Below are 22,476 nucleotides of genomic sequence, written 5' to 3' on the forward strand. Positions count from 1 at the left end.
CCACAAAACATTTGTGAAGGTACAAAGATCCCTGCATCTTTATAGCAAAAACATTGTGAAGTTTTACGTTCATAATGTTTTACAATGAAAATTTAATGTTATTTAGGTGATCTCATGGGTTAAAAAAAAAAAGCATGGATAGCAATTCTTATATATAAACCATTGATAGTGGGTGATTGTATGTACCTCCATGGATCAACCACCTGCTGCCATTGTTGTGAAGGAAAGCTTCTTCCAACAACTCTCATCTCCCTCAACAGAAGAACCTCATTAATGGAGTTCAATTCCCCACTGTACTTCCTCCAAACCATCATTATGATCATCTTCTTCGCCTTACTGAAGCATCAAATCTCATAAACAATGGCTGGAGCCTGGAGGATCTTCTCCAGAAAAAGCGGAGTGATTCTCTTCCGAGGTTGAATCTCCTTCGGACTTCAATGACGTCATTGAAGCTACAGGTTTCCCGGCCATAGGCAGCAGTGCACCCCGGACACAGGTTTTTGGCCGAGTTTACAGCGCCAACGAGTCCCCACCAGATCAACATATTGCTTTCCATCACGAACTGGCAGTCGTATATTTCAATTCGTTTTTAACTCCTCTAAATTTCAATTTCAATGATTCCGATTTTGTAAACGAAATTGACATATATAATATGATGATCAGGCTGCAGACTTCCCTTCCAAATTGTTGCTGTTTTGTGAAGTGGAACCAGAAGAAGGGGGAGAAACGCCCATCGTTTTGAGCCATATCGTGTACGAGAGACACCCGGCGTTTGTTGAACGATTAGAAGAGCACAGCGGTTTGTTAGCGGAGACGACAATCCGATATGGCCGGCCGGCCGCTGCTGGCACTCGACCTTCGACACAAGTGATAAGAACATAGCTGAACAAAGGTTCATCCGCCACACGTTCAAAATTATTTGGACGTTCGTAAAGTTCTAAATAGCGTGAAGCGTTGCATGGCTGACCGAGAGGTAAAGCCTCAAAAGCCACATCCAGGCCATGGTAGATTAATTTAAATACTGTATTTCAGTACCATTTTTATATTATAAATGATATATTTTTTTTATAAATACGAGTAATCGTCTTATTTCGGCACGGTTCGATTCAATTCAACCTGCAGCTCAATATGAGTTCAGATAATCAAGTATCCACTTAATACGATTCGGTTTACATTTTCTCTACTAAGCAAAAGTTGAACTATGAAGACCTTATTATAGGTCTGTGCAGAAAATTCACCAATTCAATTGGAACCGACTGATCCAATTAGAACCGACCGATCATTATTGGATCGGATCGGATTGAAAGTTTCAACATCCAATTCGGATCAGCCGGTTTTCGGATGGTAGGGGCTGTTTGGTAGGCTCTTAATGGTTACATTAAGAGCCAATCGCTGAATCGGTCAGAGGTTACGTGTGTTTGGCAAAAAAAAAACAACCTCTTAATGGTTACAAACACCTCTTAACCATTTTGCACCTGGTGCTTCACTCAACCATTCAGACATCATTTGTTCCATCTTTACCCCTCCCACCCCTCTCTTCCAACGTCGCCTTCACCGTCTCCATCCAGAGTTCACGTCGCCTTCCACGAGTTCACGTCGCCTTCCATCTCCGCCTTCACCGTCTCCATCTCCGGCCACCTGCACCGTCTCCATCTCCGGCTACCTGCACCGTCTCCATCTCCGTCTCAAATCATAGAACCCAAAAATCAAATCATAGAACCCTGCACCCCTCTCTTGTTGGTCACTGGAACAGTCGATCGAAGCTGGCGACGGAGAGGGATGGCAGAGGCGAAAGGCCTGAGCGGCGGCTAAGGCAGGCGACGGAGAGGGATGGCAGAGGCGGAAGGCCTGAGCGGCGGCGACGGAGGGGAAGGCCTGAGCGGCGACGACGGAGGGGAAGGCCTGAGCGGCGGAGACGGAGGGGAAGGCCTGAGCAACGGCAACGGAGGGAAGGAGAGATGGTAGGAGATGAAGGGGGCGATGAAACTGGAATGTATATACATATATGATTTTTGTTATTTATAATTTACTTTAAATTATTTAATATTATTGAGGGTTAAAATGGTAATTTGTTATCATTCAGAAAACATTTACCAAACAACCATATTTCATTCAGCACTTAACCATTCTGACCCTCTTAGCCATTCTGACCTCTTAACTATTCTGCACTAAATCATTCAGCAACTGCCAAACAGCCCCGTAGTCCAAAATCGACCAAAATCGATCAACAATAAGTTACCCATCCAACTAATCATCCGATAACCATCTACTTGTCCATCCAATCATTATCCAACAATCATCCAATTAATTTATTTTCAAATTGCTTAAATCGGGATTTGTTTTATGTGAGGCTTTGAATTTTTAATTTCCTTTATGTGGTTTTAACACATATTAAAAGTGAGTAATCAATTTGTATCATTATTAGAGAATTTGATTGAATTAACACACTTGATTTATCCAATCTCAACGGATCATCCATTGGATATCCAATAAAAGTATCCAATGGATAGAGCCAAATCGATCCAATCATCCTTTGGATTTGATTGGATCAGTTATCCAATGTTAATCAGATGAGATCGATTGACAAAATCCAACATCCAACAGATGATTGGATCAGTCCGATTCCTTCACATCCAATAAATAATTGGATCGGTTCGTTTCCCTTCACAAATTGATGAACCACTCTAATTTCGAATATCAAGAATAATAAGAGCGTGGATGAGGTGGGGTTGGGATGGCCACCATATTAACCTACTCCATGTTTCATTTCTTTGGAGACTTTCGTATTCCAACCACTACTTTTGACTGTTTGTGCCACTTGAATTTTTTATGACGTAATAAAACATAAAAAATAAATAATTTTTTTTGATAAAAATATAAACATGATTTAATTAATTTTTATTATGATTTTACATGCAATAAGTGTTTAAATGTTTTAACAGACTGTTTTATAATATTTAATTTTCTGGAGGATTCCGGCCGCCGTAAAATTTCCACCGGTTTATTTAAAAAATCTTGATTAAATTAAGAAAATATTTAAATTTTTATTTATTTATTAAAATTGGATTAAATTACCGGCGAATATATCCGTGGGAGAGCTATGAGGTAGGGTTCTCATACCAACGGTCGTTTTACTCGTTACATGTGATTTTCTCGTTTTACACGTTAGACTTGATGCCATTTATTTTCGTCCTTTTCCAACACATAGGAAAAGCTTTTCAAAATCTGCTACGGACCATCGAGTAATTAAATGCATACAACTGGTTGTAGCTTTTCATGTTTATTTCTAAAAATAACGTGTTAACTTTTATGATTCGTTTTGTTAATGACGAACAAAAACTAGTTCGAACCAACAAAATCAAAGAACCAAATTGCGTCGAACTAGACCATACAAATTAAAAAAATCGAGGAACCGGGTTACCAAAACTCACGACATTAAGAATGTGGTAGTTTTTTGAATGCAAGAGGTGCCAAATTCCCATTGATAGATACGAACATATTCCAACTAATTCTCATCAGCTAACTCTGTGACAGCAGCTGGCGATAATACAGAGGATGCAAGCGTTATCTGCTCCTCAAAATCCCATAGGAACGGAGTTGATGCTCCCACATCCATAACAATTTGAATTGACATTCCTCTGAATACATTTTTGGGTAATTAACTCAAACGGCCATACTGACCAAACACTTTTAAACAGTAGCAACCAAAATATATATTTTTTTAAATGTCAATTGGCTAACAAATCTGATACCGCAAGTTTACTTTAGTTTGTCGTGTCAGACTTTTTTCTGACCAAAATCAAGGAAAAAAATCTTAAAAAAAAAAAAAAAAAAAAAAACCGGAAGCCATAAAGTGAAAAAGCAAGTTGCGGTCCCCTCCTTAGAATCCAACGTAAAAAAACAACAAAGCAAAAGTAGACTTGCGGTTTACTCTTTGGCTTAGCAAAAGTAGGATCGCGGTTTACTTTTTGGCCTGCTTTCTACTTTTTCTAACATCATAAGCAAAAGTAGGTTTGCGGTGTCAAATTTACTAGTCAACGAACATTTAAAAAAATATATTTTTATTGGCTATTTTTAAAAGAGTTGGGTCATTATCCACATGCTCCACCGCTTGTGCGGGTCCCCGTCAATTCCTTTAAGAAAGATAGATTCTTTACGATCATTTCTTTCTTCAAACGAAAGGATGTCATGGTTCTTTACTTTGACAGGGTACAGATATCGACGAAATATGAATCGGAAACTGAACCTTGATATACCCCAGAACAATAAATTGCATCCATCGCTGTCGTTTTTATGTGGCTGAATAAGACGATGTAGCTTCTCAGGTTTATTTGTTGTCATTACCACATGATTAAGTTGCACATGTACCAATATGGTCTCATGAAGTGCCATCTAATGATGTCTTGTCACTCAATGAAGCATTGGAAACGCATTTAAGTTGTATATTTGGAGAAAGAAAATGAAAATTACAAATATAACCCAGATGATAATACAACTTTAGTTTGATTATTATCGATAAAATTATAAATATAACGTGATTAATTTAAAAATAAAAGAGTATATATGGCTTTTTTTGAAGTATATAATATTTATATACGACAAATGCAATAAATAAACTCACATACATTTCTCATATTTGGTGAGGTTTGAACCTCTGACCTCATAAGAGGTCAAAGACTACGATATCGCTAAGCCAAAGACCCTTTGATAAAAATACATATGTTGATTAAAGATTTTTTTTTTTTTGTAAATGTTTTGTAATATAAAGTAAGTAAACTACAAGTTTCGTAGGTTAAACTAAGGATTTGATTTATAAAACCATATAAATCATAATCCTAACTATTTAGGATTACAGATCTAATTCAAAATTTCCATGAAACCACATGAACATAATTTGTAACTATTGTATAAAGTATTTTTAGGTCCCGTTTGGTTTGAAGGAATGTAATGGATTTGGGGGGATTTACATTTCAAATCCATTCCAATCTCATGTTTGGTTTGTTGGATTGTCCGGAATTGAAATTCTAGAATTTAATTGAAATCCTTCAAACATAGAATTTTGAAATTCTTAAGGAGTGTTCGGGATTTCACGGAATTCCTAGGATTGTATGCAATAAGGTTTTTTTTTTATCATAGTAATTAATTAAATATTATAAATAATAATAATTTTAATTCATTAAAAATAACTTAAATAAATAATATTAATAAAAAAAATAAAGGAATATATTAAGTGAAAAAATATCCATAAAGCTAATTAAAATATATTTAAAAAAAAAATTGGGCTATAATTAACAAGCATGATCTTAATATAGAATTAGGTTAGAAAGTTGTTTTTAAATAATAAAATAAAAACAAATAATACGGGCCTACGGGGTATGGTTGTTGCCACCTATTTAATGTATTATTTTATTGTGAAAAACACATGCATTTTTGCAATTATGTTCCCTCTTGGGGGGCCACTTCCATTTCCACATGTATAATCATCATTTATTATATTCCCATTTAATTAATTTTAGAGTTAACTATAAATTTCGGTCTTTGCTCTAAAAATCAAAAGTATCAGAAAGTTTCAGGTTTAAATTCAAGGAAGAATAAAAATTCTCTTGTAGCTATAGAGGTTCAAATACACTGACTCTAGGCTATCTGTAAAGCAGGTGATCATCCTGTGATTAGTCAGCTAGCATAGCGAGTTGGATATCCAGCTTAATCAATTTTTTTTTGGGTTTTTATGGTTTGTTGAAGGTAACAGTAAATTACAAGATGGTTATAGTGGTTTACAAAAGGGAAATTGTATGAAAAAGTAACGTACTTTAACTTGATTTTTATTTTAGGTAATGTACTTTCAAAACTTTCATTTTTGTATCTAAGATGTAAGGTTTTAAGCATTTAACTACTCGGGTAACCGGTTGAAGCATAAACCGGTTACCCAAAATAGGAATCAAGTATTAACGTTTTCATTTAGTAATATTTCTATAATTTCTATAATTACATGTTTGTTTTATTGCTTGAAATGGTATCAAACACTTACATTCTCTGAATTCACAACATTTATGCAAAATACAACGTTCACACTTCACATAAATCAAACAAGCTTCTTTTTTTATCTGACAAAGGTTTAAAATCTGTTATTTACTGAACTAGCTATTGCAGCTTACGAACTTTGTATATTGTTACTTTCTTTGCATCCCTACACTACTAAGCTAGCGCGACAACCATCACATTTATTAACGGTATAAAAAAGTTATGCTTGAATAGCAATTAATAAGTTAGATTAGCTTTATGGTAATTAATGAAACTTTTGAGTTTATTGTTTTGTAGTTTCGTTTCTCATGATGATGGCTTCTTTTAGGGTGATCCCCCTATTTAAGGTAAATCAGATGTTTTGTCCTCCAAATCAGATACATGTGGGACTCCAAATCAATTTAAAATACTTTTTTGGGTCAAAGAAGGTTGGATCGCCCCCATGGTCAACATGCCCCCCAGGGGGGGGGGGTGATCCGTGTGATTATTTTGTGAAATACTTGAAAAAAATGACTATTTTGTTAATATATTAGATATATTTTGGTCATTTTGGTGAAAACCCCCTTCTTTTATGTATTATGTATTCATTCAATATTTTGGCAACTTACGAGTACTTTTATATAAAGACTATAAACCAAAACGATCCAATGGATCTAATTCAAAAGTTGAGTTTTTGATGAATAAGGTGTATGTAAACCTGACATTTACACTAAAAAGAGTAGAATGATTATTTCCACGAAGACACCCGCTTGTGCAAGAGTGCAAGCAAACGATTAGAGTAGCATGAGGTGCCGAGAAAAACAAGTATGGAAAAATAATAATGTACAATAAAAGCAAGAAAAGAAAACCCTGAACAAAGAAGGCGAAAACCACATATCTGATCTACGCTATCGACTAGCCTATTAGCCCATCAACCTTCAAACTTCCTTTTTTTTCGGTCAAGCATGACCACCATTAGAGCATTTTCAGTAGATATGTTATATTTTCTCTTTCTTCGAAATTTGAAGATTTCTTTATTTTCCTTTTTTTATTTTACAAGAGATTTTAGCATAGCTATTGGAGCAAATTTTTTCAGATATCCAAAAAATTTAAAATAACATAACTGTTGAAAATACTATCATGTTTTTAGTAAAATTTATTTTCCCTTTGAAAAAGAAGGGAAAGTTCAATTGAAAAGGACAAAGAAATCAAGAATTTGCGAAATCAAAGTATCACATGTGAATAATTGGTTAAAAAAATGTGTGTTAACATATACAATACATCTTCACATGTAAATATTTGATAAAAATATAGGTAAACAATAAAGAGTTCACGTATAAATATCCAAAAGGATTTTTTTTTTGATGATTCAAATATGAACGTCTGATCACACATTCTCAACTTTTTTGTACTTCTTATTTCAATATTTAACTGCACACAAAATATATCTATTATTTAGAAAACATAATATAACACACAACAATTTATGTGATATATAAAAATAATCAAACGCCTCTGATGTGTAGTTCAGTTAGTAAAAAGGTGAGCCGACTTTACCCAAATATAAAGACAAGTCTCGGGTTTGATCACAAGCCCCCAACTCGCCTCAGCTGCTGAATAAGCCAAAAAGAGGTGAGTCGAGTTAACCCAAATGTAAAGACAAGTCTCTTGTTTGATACAGCCCCCATCTAGCCTCAGCTGCTAAATGAGCCAAAAAAATGACCTCTGATACTGATATTCTTGAAGACAAATCCCGTATAGAATCAGTTGAGATTGTTGATAATCAACTTTTTACCCGACGAAAAGAAATCAAATCAAAGTAGTATTTATGTGTTAGTTCAAGTTAAAACATTGTATTATTGGAGTAGTTGTATACACAAAAACACACACATGATTCTAACTACATTTTCACCTTTCTTTCTACTTTTAACTTCCCATGTCTATGACCACTCCATATCATCACACTTTCTACTCTCTCAACACCTTCTTCTTCTTCTTCTTCTTCTTCTTCTTCTTCAATTCACTCCCAAATTACTCCATCAAATCCCTAAATTCTTCATCAATTTTGTAATCTCAAGCTCCACCTTCTTCCAATGATCTTCAACTTCACCCAATAACTCTGAAAATCCATCAACTACACACCTTTTCAATCATTCAACAATGGAGTTTTCAATCCGGATGCTCAAATTGCTGATACTGTTTCTTTCGGTTTTGCAGTTGCAGACACTCGGTTCTGCATACCCGACGCCATTAAATTGTACAGAGACATCTCGCTTGTGCACTTCCTTCTTAGCGTTCAGTCCATCTCCCAATCAAACCCTAGACGTGATTATGAGCATGTTTGATGTATTACCTAACGATGTTACAGTTGAAGGTAACGGCCGTAACTATGTTTTTGTTCGGAAGAATTGTTCCTGTGCTACTTCTCCGGTTTATAAGTATTTGACGAATACTACATACACGGTGAGGAAAAATGGAGGATCTGTCTATGATTTGGTGGTTGATTCGTATGGAGGATTGGCGTATCTGTCGAATTTCTCCCGACCGGCGCGTACAGGGGCGGTGGTGTCGTTGCAGCTGTTTTGTGGTTGTTCGACTGGACTATGGAATTACTTGATGAGCTATGTGATGAAGGAAGGGGATAGCATTGAATTGCTAGCGAGTAGGTTTGGTGTTAGTATGGATAGCATTGAAATCGTTAACAAGATTGATAATCCTGATAACGTCACTATTGGTGCACTTTATTACATTCCTCTGAATTCAGGTTGGTTGATGCTTCATCATCTTATTTTCTCCCCTTTTGAGATGAATCTGATTTGGTTAGTTTATGATATCCTGACTAATTTCTTTTGTTTGATTCTTATGTATTTGAATATCGAATTTACTCTAGTTCCTGGAGAGCCATACCCTATAGAGAATGACAGTCCCCCTGCTCCTGCTCCATCTCCAACTCTTTCCGCCATTGTTACAGGTGATTCAGATACCTAACTTTATTTTAGATACTGAAATCGAATTGTCCTCCAGACTGGAGTTCTTAAGGTTATTATGTCTATTTCTTTCATGGTAGGAATTAATCACAAGAGTGACTTAAAGCGTTGGTGGATCATAGGGAGTTTGGGTGTTGGATTGGCTCTAATCATAGCAGTTGTACTTCTTTTCGTTTGCATGAGATCATCAATTTGCTTCAGTGATGCCCAAAGGAATCGTTTAAAGGGTCCTGAAGATGAACAAGTTTCTCATAAGTTCCACATATTACGAACATCAAGCTTTTGGTGTGGTTCAGGGAGACTCTGCTGCAAATCTGATGATTGGAGACAAACTATTGAGGAATCTAGTGACCGTCATACAAACATTCCAAAAGGTTAGACTTTGGTTTATGTTAGTTTATGCTCTATATAATAACTGCTTGCGTTACAAAGGGGAGAACTTGATCCTAGTTGCATACATTAAAAAAGGGAGACACGTTGGAGTCCCAGATCAGCTAGACTTGACAATTTCTACTCACTGTATGTTCTTTTGAAGAGTAACTTAATAAAGTTCCACTTACTCTCACATTGTACGAGAGTGGGGGTCTACCACTACAAGAGCTCGACACTCTGGGACACTCTGTGTTTCTCTAGCCTCCATTCGAGGTGTCGTGTTGGAGTGCATATATAATAGAAATGGTTGGACGATTTCTCTATATATGTTGGAACCTCCCTTCTATCCGGGTTTCACATATTCCCACAGAATCCACCACCCTTGTGACCGCATAACATTTTGTGATAACCTTTGAAGTGATTTTCCGTTCTTGGCTTATTATTGCAGTTGTTGGGACTGATATGTTCAACGTTGAGAAGCCTGTTGTCTTCTTATTTGAAGAAATTTTATCGTGTACAGAGGGTTTCTCTGAGTCCAATCTTCTAGGTCATGGAACATATGGCTCTGTGTACTATGGTTTACTTCGGGAACAGGTTTGCTGTTTGATTTGTCACCTTTAACAAATGTCTGGAGCAATAACCCTATTCTCAACCTCACTAGTACATTCTTGCAATTCTTTCAGGAAGTAGCTGTCAAAAGAATGACTGCCACAAAAACTAAAGAGTTCACAGCAGAAATGAAAGTTTTGTGCAAGGTTCATCATACAAATTTGGTAAGGATTTTGGCGTTTGATGTTTATATCACTATCTATGTGTCATAACGCCGTCACTGTTCATTTTACTTCTTTCAAGTATTGACTCCGTCTGGTTTTATTCTTGTCAAAGGTAGAACTTATTGGTTATGCAGCTAGTGATGATGAGCTCTTCCTCATTTATGAATATGCTCAGAAAGGTTCACTTGGAAGTCACTTGCATGATCCACAAAACAAGGGTAATATATTCTACATACTGCTCAAGTCTCTACTGTCTCCCAACATGAGTACCCTGTGTTAAAAAAAATCCTGAAACAGCTTAATTATGATATAGAGGAGGCAATATCAACCCAAATTTGTAAAAAACTAGATTAATTCACCCATTATTTTAACTATTTGGGCCACATGATGGGATGTAATCGACTCACATGGTACGACACAGTATAAAATGATAAGACATGAAAGGAATGGCACAAACTGCATGATATCAAATTGTGTTTGATAATGTAACACTTCAATATATTTATGATATATCTATGATTCAATGTAATTTGTGAAAAATAATGAACTTTATTTTTGGTTTGTAATCTATTAATTAACTTTATTTTGTAGGACATGTATTTATGTCATATTCATTTTTAACTATGAAGGTTTACACCATTGATTTTCCATATCATTGGTGAGAAACAATCCTTGATTATTTTCTGATTTCCTGGTTGAGGAACTAGTAGATTTTCTTCAGAAATTGTGGTTTTAGGATCTAGTTTTTTCATGTGGAAATGGCACATGCCTAAAGTATATGATATAGATGTTAGACTATGGGTCTGTTTGTTAGCAGCTTAATGAGCTTAATGGGACTCACAGCTTATTCAGTCAACTATACATGACTGTTTGGTAGTGTCTTGATTATATAGAAAATGGCTTATTCAACAAGCTTCTAGGGGGAGTTTTATGCAGAAAGTCAAGGTTTTCTCCAAACCTGCCCGTCCCAATTAAAAAACTAAAAAACAAGCTCCTTCCATTTATTAAAAAACCTTCCCAAACAAAAACATTCCCAATCTATACAAACATATTAATCCACACAAACAGCTTTGCCTTTGTCCATACACGACTTAATGGAAAACCAACCAAACAACCCCTATGCCCAATTTATAGGCTTTTGTATTTGCTCAACTTAACAGTCAAACTCGAACGCCTCATGAAATTATTTATATTTATCCCAAGTGTAAATATATCGCTGGTCTTCACAGAAACAATCACTCTACTCTTCGGGGTGGAGGTTAGGTCTGCATACATCCCACTCCACCCAGGCCCCACCTCCTGGTGGGATTTACCGGGCTTGTTTGGTTATGAGTATATCACTGAATAAGTTTAAATGACTTCTCTCTAGGTCATCCAACGTTATCTTGGATTATGAGGGTTCAAATTGCACTGGACACCGCAAGGGGGCTGGAATACATACATGAGCACACTAAGACTCATTACGTGCATCGAGATATCAAAACAAGCAACATCTTACTAGATGGTGCCTTCAAAGCCAAGGTAAATCTATCTAACTTGTTTTTGCATCATTGCCTAACAATGGAAGCATTGCCCATCATTAGTAAATTTGCATTTAAAAGGCGTTTACTTTAAACAGATTTCAGATTTTGGGTTGGCGAAACTCGTAGGAAGAACTAACGATGGAGAAGCTTCCGCCACGAGAGTGGTTGGAACTTTTGGTTATTTAGCTCCAGAGTAAGTGTGTGCATATATTTTCTCTGCTCAAACGGGTGCATTTTCTTAGTTGACATCATTTAATCGCTCTTATTATGACAGATATCTCAGGGATGGCTTAGCTACAACGAGAAGTGATGTATATGCATTTGGTGTTGTTCTTTTTGAGTTAATATCGGGAAAAGAAGCCATTACACGAACCGAAACTGTTGTGATGAAAAATTCTGAGAGACGGTCGTTGGCTTCCATTGTAAGTGTTTTCAGTTTCTGGAAAGACTTCAATTGGCTTGTTTGTTTGCAGCTAATTGAGCTCACAGCTTATTCGGTCAGCTATATGTTGACTGTTTGGTAGTGGCTTAATGATATAGAAAGTGGCTTATTCAGTATGACGCTTTATGCAGAAAGCAAAGTTTTTTCCCAACCTGTCCCTCCCAATTAAAAACACGCTCCTTCCATCTATGAAAAAACCATCTGAAACAAAAACATGCTCGATCTATACAAACAAATTAATCTACATAGATAGCTTTATCCATACAAGACATAATGAAAACCAACCAAATAGCCCCTAAGGGGCTGTTTGTTAGCAGCTTAATGAGCCACACAACTTATTTGGTCGGCTATAGATGACTGTTTGGTAGTGGCTTAACGACATAGAAAGTGGCTTATTCAGTAAGCTTCTAGGGGAGAGCTTTATGCAGAAAGCCAAGTTTTTGCCAAACCTGCCCCTCCCAATTGAAAAACACGTTCCTTCTAAATCTTTTGTATTTGTTAACGTTGATTTTGATTACCAGCCCTAATTTGTTGTTGGAATACTGCAGATGTTGGCAGCTCTTAAGCACTCATCAGACTCTATGAGTATGTCTGGCTTAAAAGATCATATTGATCCTAATCTATTGGATTTATTTCCTCATGACTGTGTTTTCAAGGTACCATATGATTCTATCTTTTAACCCTCTTTAACTATGCCAAGAAAAGTCGAACAGTTCTGAATATACAAATAGTCACCTTTTTAATAATATATACACACACACAAACACATATATATATATATATGACTCATTGGCATCAGTTATCAAGAGAGAGGAAAAAACACGGCAAATTGACCAAAATAGCCCGTCTTTCCAACCAAATTCATTTTTTAGCCATTTTTCATTCAAATTTCCATTTTTAGCCAGAGTTTATGCAAATGCCTTGCTCATTTGCATAAAACCTATTTTCAGATTTTATGTAGGTTTTATGCAAATCTGCATAAAGAATTTGCTTAAGGACCCGGGTTTGCGTAAATAATTTTTTTAATCTGTAAATAGGATTTGCTATGCATTTGTGTGAACTTTGGCTAAAATGAGAATTTGATGCCAAAGGTGGTTAAAAAGTGAATTTGGTTGAGGAGATTGACTATTTTGGTCAATTTCTCAAAAAACACACATTTGATGTTTATAAACATACTTAAAGCATCATATTGATCTCGGGGAAAGTTTAAGCGAGAACCGTAAATATTTTAAGAATCTAGGAACCAACTATTACTCATGAAGAATAACCATGAATATTGTTAATCATCATGTATTTTCATTGCGAGTAAAGTTCATGGATATTATGGGCATGCAAAAAGTCAGCCCATCCAATTTAAACTGGCTGATCCAATTAGAACCGATCAGCCATAATCGGATATCCAATTGTAATCCAATCGGATTGGATCCAAAATTTCAACTATCAAAATTGGATCGGTCGGTTCTTGAATGGCAGTCTAGCATCCAGTAAAACCTAATTGATCTAATCCAATTACCAATTGAATTATCATCCAATTAGTAACTATATATAATTATTAACATTTTCCGATATTGTTTTTTAGTTGATATTTATATGCACGTGTTTTTTAATAACTTGAGAAAATATATAAGTAATTGATTGAAATGATAGATAAATTGGCTGAAAATTGGATCAAGATATTGGATGAATCCAGTCCGATCTAATGGATAACCAATAGTAAAGTTCCATTGAATTGGATTGGATCGGATGACAAAATCCAACATCCAATGGATGATGGGAAAGGATCGGATCCACCTATATCCATTAGATTTCAACCGATGAACACCTCTATATATATCTCGTCATTCATCATAAATAAAACATGAATATTTACTGTTCTCATTTGAACCTGCCCCTACTGACCCTACATCCGGATGGTTGATAGATGGCAATGGTGGCGAAACAATGCGTGGAGGACGACCCAATCTTGCGACCCGACATGAAGCACGTTGTTATTTCTCTTTCGCAAATTCTTTTATCATCCGTGGAGTGGGAAGCAACTCTTGCTGGAAACAGCCAAGTGTTCAGCGGCCTTGTTCAAGGTAGATAAGTCCCGTCACCATCTTTTTTTCTCTATAATCTGCATCATTATTCATTAGTTGATGAAGAGGGTCCGATTCAGTTTTCAACATTATACTGCCTGCGTTGTGTGTAAATAGTTGCATAGATGGTTCGTTATAGCGTCAACCAGGGTGAGGTTTTACACGTTACGCATTTGATTATTTATTTCTCCACCGTATTCGTTGTTCCTATAACCTTCTCTTCTCAAAAATGTGTTGTTGAGTCCTTGTAATATAAAGATGGATCATGTCTTCAGTTTGCAATATATATGATAGGTCTCATCAAGTGGCCTTTTTGGTTATGTGAAATGTTACAAGGAGTTTACAATGGGAAATTTGAGTCTCTATGCTTAATGTTGTCCTAATATCATAAGTGCGCATAACGTTGTCCTAATATCGTAAGTACGCTTAATGCTGTCATCCTCTGGAAACTATGCTTATCTTTTTTAATGACAAAAATACCCTAAATATTCACATTTTCTGGTGATAGAGTCTCCTCCGTGAAACCAAAGACGCTTCTTTTCCTTTTTTTACCTCATTAGCATATTTTGGTATGCGGAAAGCAACGATAAGCAGACCCCGACTTACAACAACCTTAAACACACTTATGATAGTCAGTGTTCTAAAAGGCTCGTCGTAACAACCATCATGGCACATTGTCGTTCAAGGCTTGTGTCTGACGTCATGTTAAGCTCGTAGCACACCGTGACGTGATGCATGGTTTTTGTAACGTGATATTTGATTTATCCAACTTTCTAATGTCTTACTTGTTAGTCTTTGATATATAGCTTAATTTAAATCGTTTAACATCGTTGACTCTAGTAGAAAACATATGTTTATAAATATAATATTATATATGATATAGAGATTTGTCGTCATATCTCATGCCTTCAAAAATGATCTGGGTTTGTTGTAGCTCCTAAGAGCATCTCCAATGAAGGCTCTTATAAGAACTTACTTTTTGTATTCTTTTTGTTCCCAAATCGCTTATCACTTATCAAATTAAGAACTCACATAAAAGTCTACAAATGGTAGTTCTTATAAGAACTTTTTTGTGGGTCTCATGTATTTTTTTAACATCAATAATTATAATATATTTATAAATAAAATATTAAAAAAATTAGCAGATTGTCACTTCACACCAACTTCAAGGTAAGAATCAAGGTTCTTGTACAAGAACTTCTAAGAATACTCTACAACGTTGGTTTTTCTTAAGAAATTACACTTTTTGCTTATAAGAACCTTGCATTGGATGAGGTTTTGCCTTTGATGCTACGTCTCGTGTCATTTAGAACCTTAAACCGGACCAACTACAAAATGAAGCTCTTTATTCAACTTAAACTCAAAGATAAAGGGTGCAAATGCAGCCTTTTATAATCCATACTAATATTGATACAAAGGAAGGGGAAACAAACCAGTGTTCTCCCTTCACTTGCAAAGCGAAGCCAGAACCCGACGTGGTGGCTCAAATGGTCGTCGGGCATGAAGAACCGCCAAATTATCCAGCAGCAAAACGTCGCCTTTCTGCCACGGTATAGCGACGCTTTCCTCATCCAGGATTTTCAAGCAATCGTATATGACATTGGGCGGCAACAGTGTGCCATCCCCAAACGTCACTGCCTTCACCGGATCATTTCTTGCATCTTCCCACCCGGTGTAAGCTGCCACCATGCTATTAAACCAGATTTTGCGTTTTCGTGTTTCATCATATTTGATCGCCGGGATCGGCCCCATTATTGTTTTCACTCCATCATCTGTCCATTCTAGCTTCATTCCCAGCTTCGCGGCCCTGCCATTTTATAACCAAAATCTCATCCAAACTTTGCGGGAATACGTTGAAGGCAAAATTGACTGATATAGTCAATTCCATCAATCAAATTCATTGTTTAGCCACTTTTCAGAGCTTCTTCCTAAAAATAGCCAGTCTTTATACAGATGTTTGCCTATTTGTGTAAAGACTTATTTCTAGAGAGGAAAAAAAGGGAAATTTATATAAATAACCAAAGCTAGTTTCACTTTTTAGCCATTTTGTGATCCAAGTTCACTTTTTAGCCAATCCTTAAGCGAAAGGCTTATTTATGCATGTGTTAGGATTAGTTTTCGGCAAAAGAAAAATCCCTCCGAATCCTTAATCATATATACCTTATGCATATAAGTAAGGGTTCCTCTTTTTTTCCATCCGAAAATCAATCCTTATGCATATGCATAAGCCTTCATTGTAAATATCATCTAAAAAGTGAATTTAGGTCACAAACGGCTAAAAAGTGAAACCCTATTTGTTGATCGGCTATTTCAGTCATAATCCTTACACAAAAATTTGAATATTTACGAGAAAAAAAAAATTAATCTGAAAATCGAGTTTAAGCAAATGTATATATATATATATATATATATATATATGCAGAAAATGGGGATAAAATGAGAATTCAATTATAAGAAGTGGAAGATTAGCTATGCAGTTATGGGATCAATCGCAAACCTCTCTGCAGCTATGGTTTTGTCTTTGGTCAAGAACGTGGAGACCCATCCACGACCGATTGGAGATGAAGGATCATCATCTTCCCCTAACACTCTTGTGTAGATCAGTCCATGTTCTTCCAATCGATCAACAAAATCGGGGTATTTCTGTTTCATTTTGTTGTAGATAACATGGCTGAGTACTATAGGTGTTTCTCCCCCAATTTTTGGTTCTACTTCGCAAAAGAAAAACACCTTTGATGGAAAGGTAGGAACCTGTTGCAGTTGAATTCATGTTCAGAACGATCACGATGAATTTTACGGCAGAGAATTCATTTACGATCTATTAGATCTCAACGATCCTCTCGATTACAATTGTACATGAACAAATCATCTCTATCGATTCTAAGAAATTTTAGTAAAATCGCCTAAAAACATGAAATCGATTGGATAAACAGACCTGAGCCATTTCGTGATGGAACGGAATCTTCTGATCCGGAGGAGACTCGTTGGAAGTGAAAACACGACCGACGACGTTTGTACGAGGGGCGGCGCCACCAACATAAGGAAGTTCCTCGAAGCCGAAAGCTTCAACGACGTCATTGAAGTCGGAAGCAGAAGAGATCGAAGAAGAAAAGCCTCGGAACAAAATCGCGCCGGTGTTGTGGAGCAGAGATTCCAGCCATGGCTTCTGATCACGGATGAGTTCCTTGAGATTATGATGAACAGACTTCGGATTAGGGATTAGAACAGTTGGGAAAACAACTCCACTGCCATTTTCGCCGTTATATTTCTTCTGATGAGGCGACAATTCTGCTTCTACAAAGTGATTTTCCGGCATGCTGGTTTCGGTAATCTCATTAAGCGAACAGAAACAAATGCTGGTTAGATATATAGTGGCGGAAAGAAGCGGAGGCGCGTGAGGAATTCCACTTTGACCGGTTTTCCGTCTACGTTCACCTGTGACGTCATAATTTTAAATCTTAATTTACATATTTATAAAATCCCCAATGCTTATCTTAAAAAGGAGCGGATATTTTGCAGCCAAAGGAATCTTGGACTGAATTTGGAATTTTCATTAAGTTATTTAAATAAAAGATAAAAATATGTAAAATAGCAACTTATTTTTATAAAAAAATTTTATTAAAATATTGTATTTTTAGAGTTTTTTTATTATAACAATGTATTTTTAAAATACTTTTTATTAGAGCATCATACGTTCAAAAATTTATTTATTATAATATTGAGTAATCTTTTAAATTAAATTCACTCATTATATCAAGTTTATTTATCACCTTATCGTCTCATAGGTTGTACACATGTATGATAGTGTTGAGTAACATTTTTTTATTATAGCATTGTACTTTCAAAATTATTTTATTATAACATCATTAATTTCTATTACAACATTATACTTTTAATTTTAATATTTTTATCATTTAAACATTGTAAAATTTAATCAAATATGTTTACTAAAAATTATAATATAAAAAATTAAACATGTTAACAAAATATCATTATTTCACGAATAAAAATATTCATAAAAATTATAATATCATAAATTAAACATGTGTTCAGTTTAAAAATTAATCTTTGATATGGATCAAGATGGGACACATGGGTTCCGGTAATTTTCAAACCATAAGTATTGGGTTACTATTATTTGAATCCAACTCAACTCAATGAACCCGATATCCTTTTATTTTTTGGATCTAATATGATTGTTGAGTTTATATTAATATATACATTAGACAATTACACTGTCATGTACGCTCTTCATATATACATATTTTTAATATATTATCTATCTCTATATAATTCATTCGTGTATATGTTCAATAATTGTGAAACATATATACGTAAATTGAGAAAATTAATTGAATGTGATATATGTAAGAAGTATGGATGAGTTTTATCCGATGGTTGATGATGAATAAGACATTATGAGTAAAAAATAACATATTCAGGGTTAAAAGAATATTTTAATATATCAAAATATCAACCCGATCAACCTGTACGATTTGGGTTGGGTTGGGTTGCACTTTGGTCTGGGTTGGGTTGGGCTGGGTTAAGAATTTTCAAATTGTAAACATTGGATTGAGTTGTTCAAATATCTTCAACCCGATCAACTCAACCCATGAGCACCCCTAGGTTCTAGTGAGAATCGTATGAAGAGGTCCCCACCCTTCCATTCACATTAGAATGAGATACACAAAGATGAGACATGTCGAGATCACCGGATCAATTCCGTTGAGAAACGTAATTCATGGATAATCAAGAGATTAGAAAGTGATCAAGGATCCAAATTTCTTTTTACGCTTCTCACTTTAACTTTTCTTCTTGCATGATCTTTTGTCTAATTGATGATATGTAATATTATTATTATTATTTTTATTTTTATTTTTATTTTTATTTTTATTTTTATTATTATTATTATTATTATTATTATTATTATTATTATTATTATTATTATTATTATTATTATTATTATTATTATTAAGTTCCTTACTTTTTGGAGGGAAAATTAACATTATTTTTCTTTCTTTTTCACCCTTTCTTTTCCGTAAAAAAGAGTTTCGAGAACAATTTTTAATATTGAATTTCATATTTCGTATAAAAAATTAGAGCTTTTTTAACAGACTTTCTATATTTATTTAAATATAGAACCAAAATTTAATTTAAAAAAAAAATTGCATTCAAACTCCAACAAAATGTAACGTCTTTTACAAATTTGGATGAAAGATGTAAGTTTTTTTTTGCAAACCTAGGTGAGAAATGTAAATTAAGGGGTCGTTTACCAAATGCTTATTGGGTAAACGCTTACCAAGTTATATTACCTTACCGCATGAATATGTCAAGTACCAAGAATCTTATCCGGTAAGAAGGAAGGTAAGGACCGAGAGTCTTACCTGGTAAGTGATGGTAATAACTCTTACAACGGTTAGCGTTTACCAAGTAAATTATTACATACAAAGTTGTTTTGGTGGACTGAAATCTTAACGGTAAGTCAACGATAGTGTTGAATTTACCAATAAAAGCTTACCAGATAAGTGTTTAGGTAAAGGGCCCTTAATCCTTGCATTCGTTCTTACCAGGTAAGATTCTTGGTTCTTGTTGTATTCATACTCTAAAGTAATATGATATGGTAAAAGTTTACTCGAACAAGCATTTGATAAACAACCCTTAACTCCAAATTCTAAAAATCTTCGTTTTCTTCCTTTACATAGAATTTTCAAATGAAAAATGATGGAAATTTTAGACCTTTTTTTATTTTAGTATATGCCCTGAGAAAACTGTAGAGATGGTATAATTTATATTTCCTCTTTAATTAGTCATTTTCATCTATATATATATAGAAAGAGGTGAGTTATTATATAACCATTTATATTTGTACAACCAATATATTCTAATCTCAAACGTCTATTTAATTTGATTAATATGTGATTTCATAGAAGGTTTGGTTGTTTCATAATATAAAGTATTGATTATAATTAATGAACCATATTCATTTTCCATAAATATTAAAATCATAATAAATAAACTCTCATCATTTTCATAAATATCTCAATTTATTAGGTTGTATTGGTTGTACAAATATGATGGTTTGCATTTGAAACGAACTCTCTCTCTCTCTCTCTCTACATTTATATTTATATTATATTATAAAGCATATGACAAAAACTCTTAAAAACCATTTTTTATGCATGAAGTACTATTTATTGATGCATATTACTTAAAATTTAAGATCACAAGTATATTATGCATAACTACAACTTATTAAAGCTTCATGTTTGAATTCGTATAACTAACTACGGATAAACATAATCAAATAGAGGATAAACATCTCATTTTAAATATACAAAATCTAAAATATAATTAGGATAATTATCGAGTCCTAACAGAATCATTATTTTTATAGAATTTTTATTATTAAGCCAAAAATAAATTACTTTACTATTTGACCTAAATTAAATTATAATAAAAAAAAATTTAAATAGTTAATTTAATATCGATATTTTTTTTTTTAAATTATGATGTTTTCAAATTTATTTTTATTCAAATGTAAAAACATTGTCTTTTTCAGAACTATATAAATTGTGTTAAATCAACAAAGACAAAAAATAAAACGAAATATTTAAATGAATATGTATCTCGCTACATTGCACAAATACCTTATGGTCTTAATAAATGGTATCTTTGTAATTTATGGATGTAGCTAAAAAACAAAAAAAAAATTATAATTTATGTTCAAGTCCGCAAGTGGCACCTCCATGAATTGTGGACCTGAGTAGAAATTGCGAATTTGTCACCTGCGGACCTGTCAGAAATTGTATTTTTTTTTTGTCTTTTAGCTACCTCCTTAAATTACGGAGATGTCACTTGCGAAAGTAATGACATTTGGAGAGAATAAAAAAAAAACCAATTGCCATTTCAAAAATCTCGATCATTTCAAAAAGAAAATGTATAACCTAACTTAAGCGAATTCTTATTGGATTGGGTTGGTTGAATCGGACATAATTTTATAAAACCATAAAATTAGGAATTGAAGCAAGAACTTAAGTTTTACATGTATAAAAGGTTGTTTAGCAAACGCTTACTTGGGTGAATGGTTAACAAGTCACATTACATTACCGGATAACTATGGTAAAGACCAAGAATCTTACCTGGTGAGAGCTAAGTTAAGTACCTAAAGTCTTACCCGATAAATAAGTGCGACGACTCTTACCATAATTAGCGCTTATTTAGTAAATTGTTGCATATGATATCGTTTTTGTAGACTAAAATCTTACCCGATAAACAAACGATAGTGTTGAATTTTGCTGGTATACACTTGCATAGGCAAGCAGTAAACAGCACGTTAGTGTTATAGCTTTAGTTATCAAGTAATCTAAGATTTTTAAGACCCCGTTACAATTGGTTGGTTGATTCGCGATTACGAATACAATATTTTTATTAATTATATTACGTGTAATTAAATTGTAGTCTTTAAAATAGAGAAAAATATTTTTTAGAAATTTTATTTTTTGATTAACAATGTTCAAAAAAAATATAAAAGATATTTGACTTTACGATTAAATGACACGTTTTTCTTCCTTCAATAATATTTTTTATTTTAGGCTATTAAAAAATATATATACAATTTTGTACAATTGATGATGATCGTATGAAAATAAGAGTTAAAGTGTGAGAAATATAAGAAAAGATATGGATCATTGATCACTTTTAATATCAAACTCACCCTGAATCATGCTTGATATGAGAATTGATTCTGTACATTTTGGTGTATTCACGAGTCGAGATTCTTCTTGCACTTCTCCCTTTAGCTATCCTTCTCACCGACCAACACACCACTCCAACACCCTCTTATCCATGCCTCCTACCTAACTACGGATAGTTAGGGGGGGGGGGGGAAGAAATAATCATTTAGACATCAGTTTCTCCTCTCGATCTTGGAAGCAAATTGAAAATTAAAAACTCAAAGATCAAAACCAGTACTTTTAAACAGAAAATGCAAAAACAAATTTAATTCAAGAAAACCCACACAAACAAATTCAAGAAAGCTTGAAAGAAATTAAGAATGGAGTTTCCTATTTATCAAAAAAAAGGCACGAATCAAAAACTAGATGAACATAATCAAAAACAATAATTACAAAAAGTTAGCGAAAACCCATAAAGAAATACGAATACAAGATTGAGAACAGATCAAAAAAACCAGATGTAAAACGTAAATATTTCTGAATAATTATTTGGGGATCTGCAGAAACCTTAAACACAAATTAGCAATAGAACATATTCAAGAAACTTGAAAGTAATTAACAATGAAGT

The 22,476-nt window shown here is 34.2% G+C and overlaps 2 protein-coding genes and 1 long non-coding RNA gene across 3 annotated transcripts in view; 1 reads left to right on the plus strand and 2 right to left on the minus strand.

Annotated features, from left to right (window-relative positions):
- The first annotated feature begins 8,033 nt into the window (after positions 1-8,033).
- On the plus strand, positions 8,034-14,492 carry LOC112508485 (lysM domain receptor-like kinase 3). Its single transcript, XM_025113112.1, has 11 exons — positions 8,034-8,764; positions 8,891-8,971; positions 9,068-9,361; positions 9,808-9,953; positions 10,043-10,132; positions 10,245-10,350; positions 11,502-11,653; positions 11,751-11,848; positions 11,930-12,077; positions 12,646-12,753; positions 14,019-14,492. The coding sequence occupies exons 1-11, from the start codon at positions 8,161-8,163 to the stop codon at positions 14,181-14,183; spliced, it is 1,992 nt and encodes a 663-aa protein (XP_024968880.1). The 5' UTR covers positions 8,034-8,160; the 3' UTR covers positions 14,184-14,492.
- A 931-nt stretch (positions 14,493-15,423) lies between these two features.
- Positions 15,424-17,538, minus strand: LOC112510084 (clavaminate synthase-like protein At3g21360). The gene is made up of 3 exons (XM_025115369.1): positions 17,111-17,538; positions 16,673-16,926; positions 15,424-15,982 (listed from the first exon to the last, which is right to left on the minus strand). The coding sequence occupies exons 1-3, from the start codon at positions 17,489-17,491 to the stop codon at positions 15,622-15,624; spliced, it is 996 nt and encodes a 331-aa protein (XP_024971137.1). The 5' UTR covers positions 17,492-17,538; the 3' UTR covers positions 15,424-15,621.
- Positions 17,539-21,842: 4,304 nt separating this feature from the next.
- Positions 21,843-22,476, minus strand: part of LOC112510279 — an 8,293-nt gene continuing 7,659 nt past the window's right edge. The window contains exon 2 of the long non-coding RNA XR_003068914.1: positions 21,843-22,035. This is a non-coding gene — a long non-coding RNA (uncharacterized LOC112510279). The remainder of the gene's footprint in view (positions 22,036-22,476) is intronic.

Source organism: Cynara cardunculus (genome assembly GCF_001531365.2).
Source record: "Cynara cardunculus var. scolymus isolate 2C chromosome LG 3, CcrdV1, whole genome shotgun sequence".
Classification (NCBI taxonomy): Eukaryota; Viridiplantae; Streptophyta; class Magnoliopsida; order Asterales; family Asteraceae; genus Cynara; species Cynara cardunculus.

Excerpts from the sequence above, each read along its gene's own strand:
- LOC112508485 (XM_025113112.1), top strand. The coding sequence starts at position 8,161 with ATGGAGTTTTCAATCCGGATGCTCAAATTGCTGATACTGTTTCTTTCG. Across the intron at positions 8,765-8,890 it reads TTACATTCCTCTGAATTCAG|TTCCTGGAGAGCCATACCCT; the intron begins GTTGGTTGATGC and ends AATTTACTCTAG. Across the intron at positions 10,133-10,244 it reads AGGTTCATCATACAAATTTG|GTAGAACTTATTGGTTATGC; the intron begins GTAAGGATTTTG and ends TTCTTGTCAAAG.
- LOC112510084 (XM_025115369.1), bottom strand. The coding sequence starts at position 17,491 with ATGCCGGAAAATCACTTTGTAGAAGCAGAATTGTCGCCTCATCAGAAG. Across the intron at positions 16,927-17,110 it reads TCCATCACGAAATGGCTCAG|GTTCCTACCTTTCCATCAAA; the intron begins GTCTGTTTATCC and ends CAACTGCAACAG. Across the intron at positions 15,983-16,672 it reads AAAACCATAGCTGCAGAGAG|GGCCGCGAAGCTGGGAATGA; the intron begins GTTTGCGATTGA and ends ATAAAATGGCAG.